Raw genomic sequence first — 16,476 nt, forward strand, 5'->3', positions numbered from 1 at the left:
GCCTGGGTAGGCTCTGAATGACCCATTAACTAGGGACAAAATTACAAAAATTACAAGGAGGTGCCGCCTCTTCAAATGTTTAACAACCAGCCTAAACGCAGAAGTCCAGGATCCCCAAGTCCAATTCTGCGGCACAGTCGTTTACTAGGAGTGAAGGCGCAGGGCCTCTGCTTTAGAAATTCAGCTCAGGGCTCATGCCTAAGAAAGGCCCCAGAGACCTTCCCTTGAGTTAGGATGTAATGAAGCAGCCACAGAGGAAACCTCACTGAGGGATTTTCAGAGCCAGGAAATTCTTGAAATAAACCTCTGGGTCTTGCACATGCTTTTCAGTGTCCTTACTACCTAGGTTCATCAACCAGAAACCAAGAACAAATGTGCTCTGTGTCTCCTTTTCCTCAGCATTCTCAAGTGTCATCACAGCATGCTCTGTGACATCATTCCATTTCCATGGTAATGTGCCCACGCCACAGCAACCACCCAAGTGAGGCACAAAACTGGCGAAGAGAAGTCCAGCCATCAGCATCTGTACCCTGCACCCCACACTCTCACTTCAACATAAGACAGTCTACCTATCCACTGCTGGCATCTAAATACGAAGACACCTACTTGCGGATGTGACCATAGGAGAAACTGGAGCCGTGTGAACCCAGCTCCGGTATTTGAGATATTGTTAATTTTGTTAGCAATGAGTTTTGTAGTAGGGTTTTTTGTTTTGTTTAATTTTATTTTCTTTTGAGACAGAGTCTTATTCTGTCACTCAGGCTGGACTGCACTGGCACGATTTTGGCTCACTGCAACCTCGGCCTCCTGGCTTCCAGTGATTCTTGTTCCTCAGCCCCCCGAGTAGCTGGGATTACAGGACCTGCCACCGCGCCCAGCTAATTTGTGTATTTTTAGTAGAAGCCAGGTTTTGCCATGTTGGCCAGGCTAGTCTCGAACTCCTGACCTCAGGTGATCCGCCTGTCTCAGACTCCCAAAGTGCTAGGATTACAAGTGTGAGCCAACATGCCCAGCCTGTAGTTATGTTTTTAAATGATCATAAAGTTAGAGATTCATACTGAAGAATCTACAGGTATAGGCCAAGCACAGTGGTTCATGCCTGTAATCCCAGCATTTTGGGAGGCCAACGCAGGCAGATCACTTGAGCCCAGGAATTTGAGACCAGCCTGGGCAACATGAGGAAACCCCATCTCTACAAAAAAATACAAAAATTAGCCTGGCAGCATGCGCTTGTAGTCCCGACTACTCAGGAGGCTAAGGCAAGAGGATCGATTGAGCCAGGAGGTCGAGGCTGCAGGGAGCTAAGACTGCACCACTGCACTCCAGCCTGGGCAACAGAGTGAGACCCTGTCAGACTGCTTGAGCCCAGGAGTTAGAGACCAGCCTGAGCAACATAGTGAGACTCCGTCACTACAAATAATTTAAAGACAGGGTTTCTCTATGTTGCCCAGGCTGGTTTTGAACTCTTGGACTGCCTTGGCCTTCTCCTGCTTTGGCCTCCCAAAGTTCTGGGATTAGAGGCGTAAGCCACTGCACCCAGCCTCTATGAATAATTATTAAAAATTTTTTTTTCTTGGCCGGGCGCGGTGGCTCACGCCTGTAATCCCTGCACTTTAGGAGGCCGAGGCGGGCGGATCACGAGGCCAGGAGATCGAGACCTTCCTGGTTAACACGGTGAAACCCCGTCTCTACTAAAATACAAAAAATTAGCCAGGCGTGGTGGCGGGCGCCTGTAGTCCCAGCTACTCCGGAGGCTGAGGCAGGAGAATGGCGTAAACCCGGGAGGCGGAGCTTGCAGTGAGCTGAGATCCGGCCACTGCACTCCAGCCTGGGTGACAGAGTGAAGACTCTGCCTCAAAAAAAAAAAAAAAAAAAAAAAAAAAGGGCCAGGCGCGGTGGCTCAAGCCTGTAATCCCAGCACTTTGGGAGGCCGAGACGGGCGGATCACGAGGTCAGGAGATCGAGACCATCCTGGCTAACACCGTGAAACCCCATCTCTACTAAAAATACAAAAACTTAGCCGGGCGAAGTGGCAGGCGCCTGTAGTCCCAGCTACTCGGGAGGCTGAGGCAGGAGAATGGCGTAAACCCAGGAGGCGGAGCTTGCAGTGAGCTGAGATCCGGCCACTGCACTCCAGCCTGGGTGACAGAGCGAGACTCCGTCTCAAAAAAAAAAAAAAAAAAAAAAAAAAAATTTCCATAATACAAGGTTAAGAAAGAAAAAAGAAGTTCCAGCCAGGCGCAGTGGCTCATGCATGTAATCCCAGCACTTTGGGAAGCCAAGGCGGGCGGATCACCTGAGGTCAGGAGTTCGAGACCAGCCTGACCAACATGGTGAAACTCCATCTTTACTAAAAATACAAAAATTAGCTGGGCATGGTGACATGTGCCTGTAGTTCCAGCTACTAGGGAGGCTGAAGCAGGAGAATCACTTGATCCCGGGGAGGCAGAGGTTGCAATGAGCCGAGATCGCACCACTGCACCCCAGCCCAGGCAACAGAGCAAGACTCCGTCTCCAAAAAAAAAAAAAAAATTAGCCAGGCATGGTGGCACACACCTGTAGTCCCAGCTATTTGGGAGACTGAGGCAGGAGAATCACTTGAACCCGGGAGGTCAAGGTTGCAGTGAGCTGAGACTGCACCATTACACTCCAGCCTGGGTGACAGAGTGAGACTTCATCTCAAAAAAAAAAAAGGAAAAGAAAACAAAAAAGAATTTCCAAGTGGGACAACTCAGCAACGTGAGGAGAGGCTGCAAGGTCCCCAAGCAGTTATTTAATAATTTCCCAGCAGAGAGCTGGAATCTAGGCTTGGGGGCCTCCACACTCCTCACCAAGGCCTAAACTGAGGCTCAGAGACAGGAAGGAATTTGCCCGTGGGGTCACAGCAGGAAGAAGCAGAACTAGAAACTAAGTCTAGTACCGTCGGATGCAAAGACCAGCTCTTAACTTCTACAAATTATCTGACAACTACAAATTACGTCAAAAAGAGTACTTTGCTAAACACGTCAACTGACAAAACAATGCCCATCCTGAAATGTATAGTCGAGTGGGGAAAAATAAGATATGTATACAGACTTCATGAATCAGTATTCCAAGAAATGCCAGAATGAGGCACCAAGACTTTGGGCAAATTCCTTAAACACTCTGTACCCCAGTCTCCTTAACTGTGCAGCACAGGCAACCATGGAGTCCCCAGGATGGTGTCATGCGAGAATCCCATGAGGCCATGTAACGCAAGCACTTAGCAGGAACCTCCCTCAGAATAAACAGGAGTAAAATCGACCCAAACGCAAAGACACAAGGTCGACACAGTCCTTCCAATATCAAATGAAGGAAATGGTAGCATTTCAAAAACCTAACCAAAGACATCTAGATAGAGAATAAGGGCTCATGGAAAGACTGAAGGAATTCTGGCAAAAAAAAAAAAAAAAAAAAGGACTCATTCCAATACTAAGAGAAAACAATATAAATCCCAGGGAGTGAAATTCCAAAGTCCCCTAACATGAAAGTAATGCCTTCGCCCCCAAGTGTGCAGCATCCACTCTGGGGTTTGTACAAGCAGGCAAACCTCTCAGAACAGTTCTGCAAAGCTCCAAACAGGCTGACCACGAAAAAACCCAGCCTGCTAGAGGAAGCTTGTAGAGACAAAGATGCCATTTTCTTTGCCTCAGTATCTATTCTTCCACTCCCACAAACTCTGAAAATTTGCATTCTTGAGCAAAGGTATCTATCCCTCAGAACCAAGTTACTCTTGGCGGAACCTCTGGAATTTGCTTCTCAGCAATGAAGAGTTTTCTAACCACCTTCTCATGCCAACGAAGCTTCAGATGGTTTAAAGCTGCAAAGATCATGGTTTTCATCGGAGGACCGATTTCTATTACTCCAGAGGAGAAAGTCTAACAATTTAACTTATGAACTAAGAGTTCTCCTTGTTTATAATTTTTTATTTATTTACTTTTACACAGGGTCTTGCTCTGTCACTCAGGCTGGAGTGCAGTGGCGTGATCATGGCTCAATGCAGCCTTGACCTCCTGAGCTCAAGCAATCCTCCCCACCTCAGCCTCCCAAGTAGATGGGACTACAAGCATGCGCCACCATGCCCAGCTAATTTTTGTAGAGATGGGGTTTCATGCCGGGCACAATGGCTCATGCCTATAATCTCAGCACTTCAGGAGGACAAGGCAGGCAGATCACTTGAGATCAGGAGTTCAAGACCATCCTGGCCAAAATGGTAAAAACACCATCTCCACTAAAAATACAAAAATTAGCCCGGTGTGATGGCATGCGCCTGTGGTCCCAGCCACTCAGGAGGCTGAGGTACGAGAATCACTTGAACCCAGGAGGCGGAGGCTGCAGTGGGCCAAGACTGTGCCACTGCACTCCAGTCTGGGCATCAGAGCAAGATTTCGTCTTAAAAAATACATAAAAATAAAAATAAACAAACAAATAAGAGATCTGGGCCTAAGACTCTTCAGATTTGTTCATGCATCACCTAAAGAGTTTCTTGGCTTGGTGCAGTGGCTCACGCCTATAATCCTAGCACTTTGGGAGGCCGAGACGGGTGTATCACCTGAGGTCAGGAGTTCAAGACCAGCCTGGCCAACATGGTAAAATCCCATCTCTACTAAAAATACAAAAATTAGCTGGGGGTGGTGGCGCACACCTGTTATCCCACCTACTCAGGAGGCTGAGGCAGGAGAATCGCTTGAACCCAGAGGCGGAGGTTGCAGTGAGCTGAGATCATGCCATTGCACTCCACCTGGGTGACGGAGTAAGACTCTGTCTAAAAAAATAATAATAATAATTTCTTAACTACAATTATATACATACAACCTATTTGTTAATTTCTAGTCACCTGTGGGTTCCTTAAGGGCAGACAAGAATGAGGTTCACAGTAACCCCATGTTTCCAAGGGCCCAGCATAGGGCCAGGTACAGATTGGGTACATGCTCAGTGCATAGTCTACATGATGTATCAATCTCAGCTTTCATACCCTTTTGGTCAATTTCATCAATAGAAACAGTAACAAATTTCCAAGGAACCTTTTCAGCAACCTGTATCACTTAAAACTCTGACACAAACTCATTTGAGTGTTTATCAAGGGTTTCCAAATAAGCTTGAAAGTGATGGATGCACAGACGGAACAGAGGAGACAGGCCCTGCCTTGGATGCAGCCCGCCTTGTGTGACACACAGGCTTCAGTTACTGTGATTGCTCTCGTTCCCTGCGGAGTGGCAGGGCCTGCCTGGAATCCCAAGGAAACCTAAGCCCTGATGTCTGTTAGGAAAATGAGGAGGGCAACAATCCAAGCCACCTGCAACAGACTTTTGGCCAAGTGACACTAGTGTCTGGGCCCAGCTCCCTCAGTTAGGCCATAGCAGGGATGTGATGGCCGTGATCCACTTCCACATGGGGACTCAAGAAGTCTCCAGTTACTTCTAATGAATGAAAATCCCTTCCATTTAAGAGGGTTTAAAAGCCTAGGCTTGGGCCTCTACATTCACTGGAAGGAGTGGAACGTAGGGAAGATGGAGCCACAGTAGACTGAGGAAGGAGTAACACCCCCACCCTCTCGAGGGCCAACTTTAATGGAATATCTATATTCCCTCCTCATTCCCTCCCACCACAAAAATAATGACAATGCCTGCCGTGCTGGCATACCAGACAGTGCATACCATACCGCGTGGTGGGCAGCAACTTTCTACTCAACTCTGCTGCTGTAGCGTAGAAGCAGCCACTGATGATATAAATGAATGAGTATGGCTGTGTGCCTATAAACTTTACCTACTGGCCAGGCGTGGTGGCTCACACCTGTAATCCCAGAACTTTGGGAGGTCAAGGAGGGTGGATCACTTGAGGTCACGAGTTCAAGACCAGCCTGCCCAACATGGTGAAACCCCGTCTCTCCTAAAAACACAAAAATTAGCCAGGCATGGTGGTGCGCACCTGTAATCCCAGGCTTAGGAGGCTGAAGCAGGAGAATCCCTTGAACCAGGAGGCAAAGGTTGCAGTGAGCCAAGATTGTGCCACCGCACTCCAGCCTGGGTGACAAAGCAAGACTCTTGTCTCAAAACAACACAAACAAACAAACAAACAAAAAAAACTTTACCTACAAAAACAGGCTGGGTGGGCTGGCTTTGGCCCAAGAATCATACCTAGCCTGGATGCAACGGCTTTCACACTTTTTGACACTGAACCACATCTGCTTCTTTGCATTTCTCCCAAACAAAAGCGTCCAGAAGCCACACTTAAATGCATTATGCTTTTCCTTTCCTCTTCCATTTCCTTGCTTTTCTAACACAGGAGAAAAAAATCAATAATTGGACTTCATACCCCACTAGTGGCTATACCCTGCAGTCTGAAAAATACCACACCAGATCCACCACAGTATAATGGTATGTATAGTATAGAGATGGGGTCTGAGTACCAGCCGCCCAGGGTTCTAACTCTGCCTGCAGCACGCACTTGCTTCGTGACCTGGGACAACTGACTTCGCCTCTCTGTTTCAGTTTCTCCTCAAAGGGCAGGGGTAAAGGTTAAATGAGCTAACGCATGAGAAGCCCTCAGAAGGGCCCTGGCAGGTAATCTTTGACCTTCAGGTCAATTGCGCACAAATGGTACTGTCACCCCTTTGGAAAGACAAAGACACTGACTTAGGAGATGAACTCAAGAATCACATCCAGTTTGCCTGACTTCCCCAACCATAGCTGTCCATCACCCATCACTGTCAGCAGAGGGCCAATCCCATGTGGAGAGAACACAGCAGCACCCAGGCAGACATGGTGGCTTATACCTGTAATCCCAGCACTCTGGGTGGCTGAGGTGGAAGGATCATTGAAGCTAAGAGTTCCAGGCTGCAGTGAGCTATTAATACTATGAGGTGCCACTGCATTTCATTTCAGCCTGGGTAACAGCAAAACCCTGTCTCAACAAAAGTGAAAAAACAAAGCTTTTGGCTCTGGACTTCACTCTATCCTTTCTGGGATGACTGACAGGCATGACCGGGAACCTGATGGGCCTGCCTGTGATCTAGCCACTGAGCCTAACCTGCAAATTAATTGTTAAGGCATCTGCTTTGCAAGTGGGTATTAGTGAGCTGCAGCAGCAGCAGCAACCCTTTATTGTGGTCAGAAGCTGTAGAAGGTAGGCCAGACACACGGGAAGGGAATACGAGGTCTGGTAAAGGCAGTAACAACCCTAGCCTGACTTTAAATAAAGTCTTCAGGATAGAAGGGTTCTTTGCACACTCAGAAAACTTTTCTGCTCCAAGAAAAGCCAGGGAGGAGCTTAGTTACTGAATGAACGAAACTTTATCTGACTCAGCCAGATCCCAAAGGAGTGAAACATCCTGGAGCTAGATGAGACCTTGCTCATTCCCCTCTGGAGAAAGTAAAGGACTTGCGTGGGGAAACTGACTAGTTTGCAGTGGTGTGAGATTCTAGATCCCTGGCTTCCCAGTTCTCAGAAGCCCTACCAAGACTGCAGCACTAACTCGGATTCTAATTGCAAAAAGATGAACACAGGAGGTACAGTCAGCATAAGCTCCAGACAGTATGACCATTTGAGCATCTATAAAAAGACACTGAGCAAGCAAGCAATGTCTTAAGATGGCTTCCACTTAGTGTCAACCCCAATCGGCTCCCTGTGATTAAACAAGCTGACCAGAACCCTAAGAGGTGAAAGATAAATGCACTTCCTTCAAAAACAGATGCTCTTACTTCTGTTTACACACTGACTGTAACAGTTCTGTTTCAAATTCTTCTCTAGTAGGGAAAGCAGAAAGATTCACTAAATGCTGGCATTGTGTGGGTGTCCCCAAATGCACCCATTTGACCACAAAGACCCTGAGAAGTGGGCATTTTATCCTTGATGCCTACTGCACACTGCCGGGGAGGAGCCAGGCCTGAACAGTTTTATCTGGCTCCAAAGTCCACAGTCTTCCTCCACATCCTGTTGCCACCTCCGACATTCAAAAAGATGTCACCACTTGCCTGACAAACAGGGCACTGAGTCACCTATTCACACAGATGCGAAATGGCAAAAAAATACACACGAGAAAGATTCTTTATACAGACCAGTTTGGTCAGAAGCAGCAAACTATGCTCTCAGCAAATAATCCTGTGTTCTGTTAAGAAAAACAACAGAAAAAGTGACAGGGCACAACTAAATCTAGCACCAACCAAGAGACCATATCTTCATTTTTGTCAACAACTACTAAGAGTCAACCCAACGGGTGATGTGCCAGAAATCTATTTAAAAACTGTCCATCTCACCTCATTACATCACCAGCGAAACCACACACAATGTCTTCAAAACTGCATCTGCATTAACTCCTAAAATCAAAAGTGTCCACGCAGCAAAGACTAGGCCAAGAAACTGGGAAAGTCAAACCCATGAAGTTTGGCTCCCCCTAAACGATTTTTACCTTAACTTATCCCCATGAACTTGACATGCAACCCAGACAAACTGGCAGCTTTTCCATCCTATTAGGTTTTAATTATGAAACTGGCTTCAAACCATGTATTCGGAAAGGAGTCCCTCCACCAATGAGGCTGCTCCTACAGTCCCTGATCTGCTGAATAAATACCAATTGCCAGAAATCTCAGGAGTCATCCTTTTTTCTCAGCTGTGCTGCCAAAGTACAGGTTAAGCGCCTTGCTCAATTCAGCTACTTTGCTTGCTATTCGCTCTGTCACTCAACCTCCTGGCGTGAATCGGACCCAGTTGCTCTGGCACTAGAATTACTGTTTGTGGGGACCAAAATTAGGTTCTCTAGAATCTGGTTTGACTTGATAGCTATCCACAGAGACTTGGAAATCGTTCCATTAGCAATTTTCACCACAGAATATTTACTGTAACTGGATCTGACCTCTATGGAGAGATGTTTCTAGAGGCCTGATAGTCATAAGCCATAAAAATGTAACAAAAACGGCCGGGCACGGTGGCTCAAGCCTGTAATCCCAGCACTTTGGGAGGCCGAGGCGGGCGGATCACAAGGTCAGGAGATCGAGACCACAGTGAAACCCCGTCTCTACTAAAAATACAAAAAATTAGCCGGGCGCGGTGGTGGGCGCCTGTAGTCCCAGCTACTCGGGAGGCTGAGGCAGGAGAATGGCGGGAACCCGGGAGGCGGAGCTTGCAGTGAGCCGAGATCGCGCCACTGCACTCCAGCCTGGGCGACAGCGTGAGACTCCGTCTCAAAAAAAAAAAAAAAAAAAAAAAAAAAAGTAACAAAAGGAAGTGGATCCTCAGACAGCCATTTCTCTCCCATCATGGAAGAAGGTAAAAGATCTAAGAGCAAGAAGCAGAGGTGGAAGCACCGTTAAATAAAATACTAAGCAAGTCCAACATGCAATAGCTCTACATTCAACTATATAGAAACACAAGAGTCAAAACCGTTCATCTTAAATTTGCCAGGCAGTTGAACAGCCAGGTCCACAGGTACAAAACAATTTTCCCTTGGGATCAGCCTTCCTGGCTGTGGAAAAACCACAGTAGTGGCTAAAATAGCTGGCTCTACTTAGAGAAAACTATGGCTTAAAAAGAAATCAAAAATTTAAACCTTCAGAGCACAACAAAATTGTACCGGGGGGAGAGGACAGGCTGTGAATTACTCCTTTTGGGGAATCACATTTTTTTTTTCTTTTAAAGAGCAAATTTGAGAAGAATTAAAAAAATAAAGGTGCTTTATGACCAGAACATCCATATTTCCATGGTCAAAATCGACTTTTTTCTACTAGGAGACTTTGATTTGCTTTTAAGTTAAATCTCTCACCCAGAGAAAATAAAAATGTAAAAGGTTATAAGTGTATAATAAGATTGGTTGTTAAATCAGGGATTCTGAGTGACACCCTTTTCTTTCTTTTTTTTTTTTGCAACATCCATTAATTTGATTTTTAACTAATACTGGTACATCAGTTTGGGGGGAAAAAAAGGCAGTACTGTGACATTTCAAAAACAAAGATTAACCAAATAGTTTTTGACTTAATTACTGGGGCTTCTCGGGATGAGATTCCTTTGAGAACAGAAAACAATAAACCCTTGTGTTGATATGCCTGTGAGTTTTTTAAATGCTTGGGGAAATAGTTTCAAATTCACTGAATGATTGCTAAAAATTTCACTTACAAAAAAAATCTCATTTCCTTAACGTTTCTTTTTAAAAGTCAATTTAAATAAGCAACTTAGTAGCCTTTGGAACTTGGGTCATCAGTCATCCAATTTCTGTTCTCAGCTCCTGGAGAAGGAATTTTATAAAGGATGGGAAACTTCAAATAAATGCAATTCATTTCGGGCTGACCCAGTGCCCTGGATAATGTGTTTGTTCGGTTTGTGCTTCAGACATTTTTTGCAGGATACTGTAGAGTTTGGAGATTTCTTCCTCCCATAACTGATTTTACATACTAATGATCACCACTCCATGGCAGTTGTGAACGTATTAAGAGGAAGAAAACAAGTGGCCTACTGAATTGCAGTTTCCTCATCTACATGTGCGTGACCTTTTTTCCTTTTATGAAGGAAAAAAAGGAAACGGCTCCTTTGGAGAGGGCCAGGGTTCTCTCTCAAAGTATGTCAGGGATCAAAAGTGGGAAAGAGGGAAAATGCAACTTCAACGTGTTTTGTCTTTTAACGGAACTTATGCTTGTAAAACACATCAGAAGTACGGTGTTTGGTTCTGCAAGTCATTTCTGTTTCTGTTTTTTCCTTGTTACGTGTAGGCCGGGGGGACTGGGGGCTGGAGGAGGTGTTCCCTCCAACATGACTGGGCGTGTAACACGTTTGCATCAACTTTTCACAGTCAGACATGTGCTTTCGAACAAAGGAGCAGTGGAGACGGGCAGAGATGGGGGCTTGACACAGTTTACAGATTTTGTGCTTCAACAGTACTTTACAAATGACTTGCTCAATTTTAACGTCCATCACCACAAGAGACATTGGAGTAAAATGAGAAAATTGGAGCTACTTGAACCAATCTTTTCTGGGGGGCAGGGAGGGAGGGAAACCATTAACTTGAATACATGTATCATAAATCAAATTCAGTAAGCTTGTCTCCTACAAATGGACTTGAAGTATCCACTCTTTTCAGAGATGAAGGCTGGAGACAAAGCAATGGATTGAAATGGAAAGAGGGATGCCAAAAGTCCGAAAACATACGGGCCTTTTATATCGATTTTTGTCATGTTACAGTAACACACTTTTTTTTTTTTTTTTGGAGAAAACTGTGTACGTAAAATTTTAAAAATTAAACATTGAAAGGATGTGCAAGTCTAAAAGGGCTCAACAGGGTTAGAATCCTGATTCGAACATATCAACTCACTCTCTCAAGCATCACTTTGGTCTAAAGGCGAGGAGGAAGGCAGGCAGGAAAGGGAGAAAAAGAGGGAGATCATTGAATTACTCAATAAAAGAGGCTACTTACCATCCCAACCCATTGTAAGACATACACTTCTGACATAAGAGAACTCCTTAGAGGTCGAATAAAGCGTGTAAGCACCTTTGAGTAATGCACCTGCCCCCGGAGAGGGGGCCCGGAAGCCCAACAAGGGCTTTGCGAACAGACCTTTGCTAATCTGTTTATTTCCTTGGAGTCGGGCTGCGATGGGCTGCGATTCCCAGGACGATACATTTAATTAGAACAAAACAGAAAAAAACAAATGTTGTAAAAAGCTCACCAAACTGCTGCACTTGTGTCTCTGAATGTGGGTGGCATTTCTTTTAAAAGGCAAAGTATGGTCTGTGAAGGAGAAAGGGGAAAGGGGAGGAGGGAGTAGGGAGAAGGGGCCGTAGACCCTAGGAAGCCCTGGCTGAGACCCCCGGCCAAGGGAGGGTCCTCAGCGGCTCCCCAGCCAGGGCTGCGGCGGGGTAGCCATCTGTCCAGCGCGTTCTTTTCCCCTCTCCACCCCCACTCCAAGACTCGCTTTCCTGCCGGCTGAAACCCACCGTCCGTGTCCAAATCTACTCTCCAGCCGCCTCTTCTGCCCCACCAGGAAACAGTGGGCGAACCCTGCACCCCAACTCCTTCTGCTCGAGCAGGGGAAGGAAACGGGGCCCCAACCTCGCCCTGAAACGCGCCGGGCTGACCCCATTATCACCCGCCAGCCAGAGAAGGGCGTGGGGGGGGGGCGCCGCGTTTCGCACTTAATAAAGGGAATGGGGCGCTTCCTTTAACGCCCTGCCAAAGCACAAGGAAATCTCCTTTTCTCTCTCCCGGAAGAGACGGTGCCCCATTTTACCCCGACAGAGGGGGGAACCCCACGAGAAAGCGCGGGACCAACTTCCTCTCCCTACAAGGCAGGGAAACCAAACCTTACCCCCACAAAACAAGGCTGCTAGTCTTCCCTCACGTCACCTACCTACGAAAAGCTAGAGAACCCCTGCCCTTTAACAAAAACACGGGTAAGAATCTTCTCTAAATAAATAGGCAGGGGTTTTCATCAAAAGGGCTGGAGATGCATCTCCCCCACTCCCCAATTCGGCCTTCTAGGGAATAGCTACAAAACACCTCCCGCCAAAAAATAAAAGTGCTATAAAGCACCCACCCAAATGACCCCCCATTACAAGGATGGAGAAGGGACTGCAATGAACCCCCACTTTCTGCCTCCTAAGCTAAGATACCTATCATCCAAGTAGGGTAGGGTGTGCCTCCCCCAGGAGAAAGGATACTGCCGGGGGCTGGGAGACCCCCAACCCCAAACCCCTAAGAGCGGGGCTGTTGCTCGAGATCCCCCCAAAAAGGGTCCGGAGCCCCTCCCCCATCCCCTTCCCCGAAGCCAGGCGACGAGCAGGCGGGCCCGTGGCTGCCAGCTCCGGGCGTAGGGGCAGCCAAGGACCCCCGTGGGCCTCCGCAGCACCCCCCCCGGCGCCCCCTCCCCAGGGCGGGCGGGCGGGCGCGGGGGGTCCGAGGGGCGCCTCCTCACCTTCCCCTCAGCATGGCGCCCAAAAAAGACAGAGCGAGAGCGAGGGAGAGCGGGCGAACGCCGCGAGGGGGGGGAAACGCATGAGGCCAGGAGAGAAAGCAAGCGAGAAAGAGCGAGCGAGCAAGCGATCGAGAGACACCCACCGACCCCGCCCTTCCTCCTCCTCCTCCTCCTCCTCCTCCGCGGCCCGGCCCAACATGGCGGCCGCCCCCCTTCCTCCTCCTCCTCTTCCTCCCCCCGGGGACGCAGCCCCGGCCCGGCCGGGGGCCTGACCTGTCGTCAGGGAGCGGGAGGCGGTGGTGGAGGAGGTGCGGGGTGGCCGGGCGGGCGTCGGGGGAACACGGAGGAGGCGAAGGCGTTGATGGCGGCGGCGGCGATGGCGACGGCGGCGACTCTGATGGCGGCGGCGGGGGGGTCCCGGGCGCGGCCTCCATAGTTCCTTTGGGGGGGAGGGGATGTTAATGCACGAAAAAGGACTGCTTGGGCGTGGCGGGAGGGGCACACTTAAGCTCGGAGGGCTCCTGATGGGAATGGGGTATATATTTTTTCGGTTTCGGAATCACCTCTGCGCTGACCTCCGCGTAGGCCGCGCGGCCTAGGCCTCGGAGGGCCGCTCGCCGCCTGCTTTCTCCGCAGCCCACCCCTGCGGTCACTCGCTTACTGGCGCGGGGCCCTCATAGGGGCGAGAGCCCCCCCCCCACGCACCCCCGCGGGCCCGGGGGCGGGAGACCCGGGAGACTCGGACACTGGTGGGTGGTTGGGTGTAATTAGCGCGGGCCGCGCGCGATGGAGCAAGCGAAGGGTAAGGGGAGAAGAGGAGAGCCAGCGAAGGGGGTGGAAGGGTTAAAAAGAAAAAAAGGATTGAAGGGAGAGAGGGAACGGGCCGCGGAGACGGGCCGACTGTCTCCCTTGTCTGCCCGCCACTGGTCTCCCGGCTGCCCGGCCCCCGCCGCAATCAGGAATTGACACAAAATGGCGGCTCGGCCCGGACCAGCCTAGAGGCTGAGGCGGGAGGAAGGGTGAGGTGGGAGGGGGAACTGAGAGGCGGAGGCGGAGGCCGCGTCACGTGCGGGAGAGGGGTAGAGACCGCTTGCCTGAGGGCCGGCGGAAAGAACCGAAGGCAAAGGGTGAGTCCGAGGGGAGGCGGAAATAGCCGAAAAGAGCTGAGCAGGAGACAGGAGGCGACGGGGGAGAGCCGAAAAGAGCCGAAGCTGGTGATGGGGTGGGGCTAGAGAGAGCATGAGAAACCTAGGGGAGCCAGAAATAGCCTAAGCCGATTGGGACCGGGGAAGGAGGAGAAATTGAGATGGTCCGGAAAGAGCCGAAGGCGGTGTCTGGGTGGGTGGCAGGAGGTGGAAACAGCCGAAAGAAAAGCAGCCAGGGTAATGCGATTAAGAGAATGAGCTGAACGGGCGGGGCTGGAGCGGCGATTAATTAAGAGAATAAACGACTTTCAGGAATTCGCCCGAGAGCAAGAGGGAAGAACCGAAAATTGCTAGTTTGAAGGAAGGCGGGAAGAGCCGATAGTTTTAGGTGGGAGGATGGGAGGGAAGGAATTCAAGCTACGGAGAGAAAAAAAAAAATAACCGAAAGCTGGAGGCCAGGTGCCGAGAGTCGGAGGTTTCCGGAGAAGCGATGAAGCCCAGCCAGCCCGGAGGTGACGTCACTCGACAACTCAGTCGATGACGTCATCCTTGCAGGAGAGAGGGGCGGGGCTTGGTAGTCCATCAGGGGAGTTTAAGGACCTGGGGTGTAGGAGGACCCAGAGAAGGCTCACAAATAGCGGAGATAGAAACACTGGCCGGTGTCATAGGCTGTGTACAAACAAAATCTTTTGACTCTCATAACCGTCCTAAAATAAGCTGCTGCAATTCCCATTTGCAGACTGAAGTTAGGTGTTTTAAGTAATTGGTTCAACGTCATAGGATTAGTGCTAAAGAGCACAGCAAGACTTTTTTGTTGTTGTTGTTGTTTTTAAGACACAGTCTCGCTTTGTCGCCCAGACTGGAGTGTAGTGGCGCGATCTCGGCTCACTGCAAGCTCCGCCTCTGGGTTCACGCCATTCTCCTGCCTCAGCCTCCCGAGAAGTTGGGACTACAGGCGCCCGCCACCACGCTCGGCTAATTTTGTGTGTGTGTGTGTGTGTGTGTTTTAGTAGAGACGGGGTTTCACCGTGTTAGCCAGGGTGGTTCTCGATTTCTTGACCTCATGACCTTCCCTCCTCGGCCTCCCAAAGTGCTGGGATTACAGGCGAAAGCCACCGCACCCGGCCTTTTTTTTTTTTTTTTTTTTTAAGAGACAGAGTCTTGCTCTGTCGCCCAGACTGCAGTGCTGTGACACGATCATACGTCCCTCTAACCTCGAATCCAGGGATCTTCCTTAAATACTTTTGTTAGCTCTTTCTACAGTGCCAGTCCCTGTGATGGACTATGGGAACAGTTTCTGTCTTCATGGAACTTAACCGACAATGCCCCGAGAGAGAAACAGAGTTAAAGAATAAAGGGGGTGGGTGGAGTGTTAGAGGAGAGTCTTGAAATTGCTCTTTAGGCTGGTATATGAAAAAGAAGAGCTGGTTCCAAGCAGAAGAAATACCTTATTTCAGGCGGGGCGATGTTGCTCACGCCTGTACTCCTAGCATTTTGGGAGGCCGAGGCGGGCGGATCGCTCGCTTGAGCTCGGGAGTTGGAGACTAGCCTGACCAACATAGTAAAATCCCTTCTCTCCTAAAAATACAAAAATTAGCAGTACATGATGGCTCACACCTGTAGTCCCAGCTACTTGGGATGTTGAAAAGGGAGAATCGCCTGAGCCGGGGAGGTCGTGAGGCTGCAGTGAGCTGAGATTATACCACTGCACTCCAGCCCGGACGACAGAGTGAGACTCTCGTTTCAAAAAACAAAAAAAAGAAAAGAATACCTTATTTCAGGCCCTGACAAAGCAAAGACCACTTAGATTCCAGGAAGAGAGAAAAACCTCGTCAAGATTGATAAAGCTGGAGACAGAGGCACCATGTGACTTCCTGGTATATTGATCCTACTATTTTTTAAATGTTCCAGCTGGCAGCAGGGCGTGGTGGCACATACCCATAATCCCAACACTTTGGGAGGCCGAGGCTGGCAGATCACTTGAGGTCAGGAGTTTGAGACAGCCTGGCCAATGGGACGAAACCCATACAAAAAATTAGCCAGGCATGGTGTGGCGCGCCTGTAATCCCAGCTACTCGGGAGACTGAGGCAGGAGAATTGCTTGAACCTAGGGGGTAAAGGCTGCAGTGAGCCAAGATGGCACCACTGCACTCCAACCTGGGTGACAGAGCGACACTCCATATCAATAAAAAAATAAATAAATAGAGCCAGGCATGGTGGCTCACGCCTGTAATCCCAGCACTTTGGGAGGCCAAGGTGGGTGCATCACCTGGGGTTGGGAGTTCAAGACCAGCCTGACCAAACCCCGTTTCTACTAAAAAATACAAAATTAGCCCGGCGTGGTGGTGGACGCCTGTAATCCCAGCTAAATGGGAGGCTGAGGCAGGAGAATCGCTTGAACCTGGGAGGCAGAGGTT

The 16,476-nt window shown here is 49.1% G+C and overlaps 1 protein-coding gene across 7 annotated transcripts in view; it reads right to left on the reverse strand.

Moving 5' to 3' along the window:
* ZC3H4 (zinc finger CCCH-type containing 4) overlaps window positions 1-14,956 on the reverse strand; it is a 53,225-nt gene extending 38,269 nt beyond the window's left edge. For 2 of the 7 annotated variants that reach the window (XM_077980466.1, XM_028839341.2), the window contains exons 1-2: window positions 14,502-14,956; window positions 13,058-13,353 (exon numbers count right to left, since the gene is read on the reverse strand). In XM_077980466.1, coding sequence (XP_077836592.1) covers window positions 13,058-13,353; window positions 14,502-14,642 — 437 coding nt within the window. In that variant the 5' untranslated portion in view covers window positions 14,643-14,956. Of the gene's footprint in view, window positions 1-11,669; window positions 12,055-12,914; window positions 13,026-13,057; window positions 13,354-13,477; window positions 13,889-14,501 lie in introns of those variants that run through there. The other 5 variants (XM_077980468.1, XM_077980467.1, XM_028839340.2 and 2 more) reach the window with 4 other exon arrangements.
* Between the last annotated feature and the right edge of the window lie 1,520 nt (window positions 14,957-16,476).

This window comes from Macaca mulatta, chromosome 19, assembly GCF_049350105.2.
Source record: "Macaca mulatta isolate MMU2019108-1 chromosome 19, T2T-MMU8v2.0, whole genome shotgun sequence".
NCBI lineage: Eukaryota > Metazoa > Chordata > Mammalia > Primates > Cercopithecidae > Macaca > Macaca mulatta.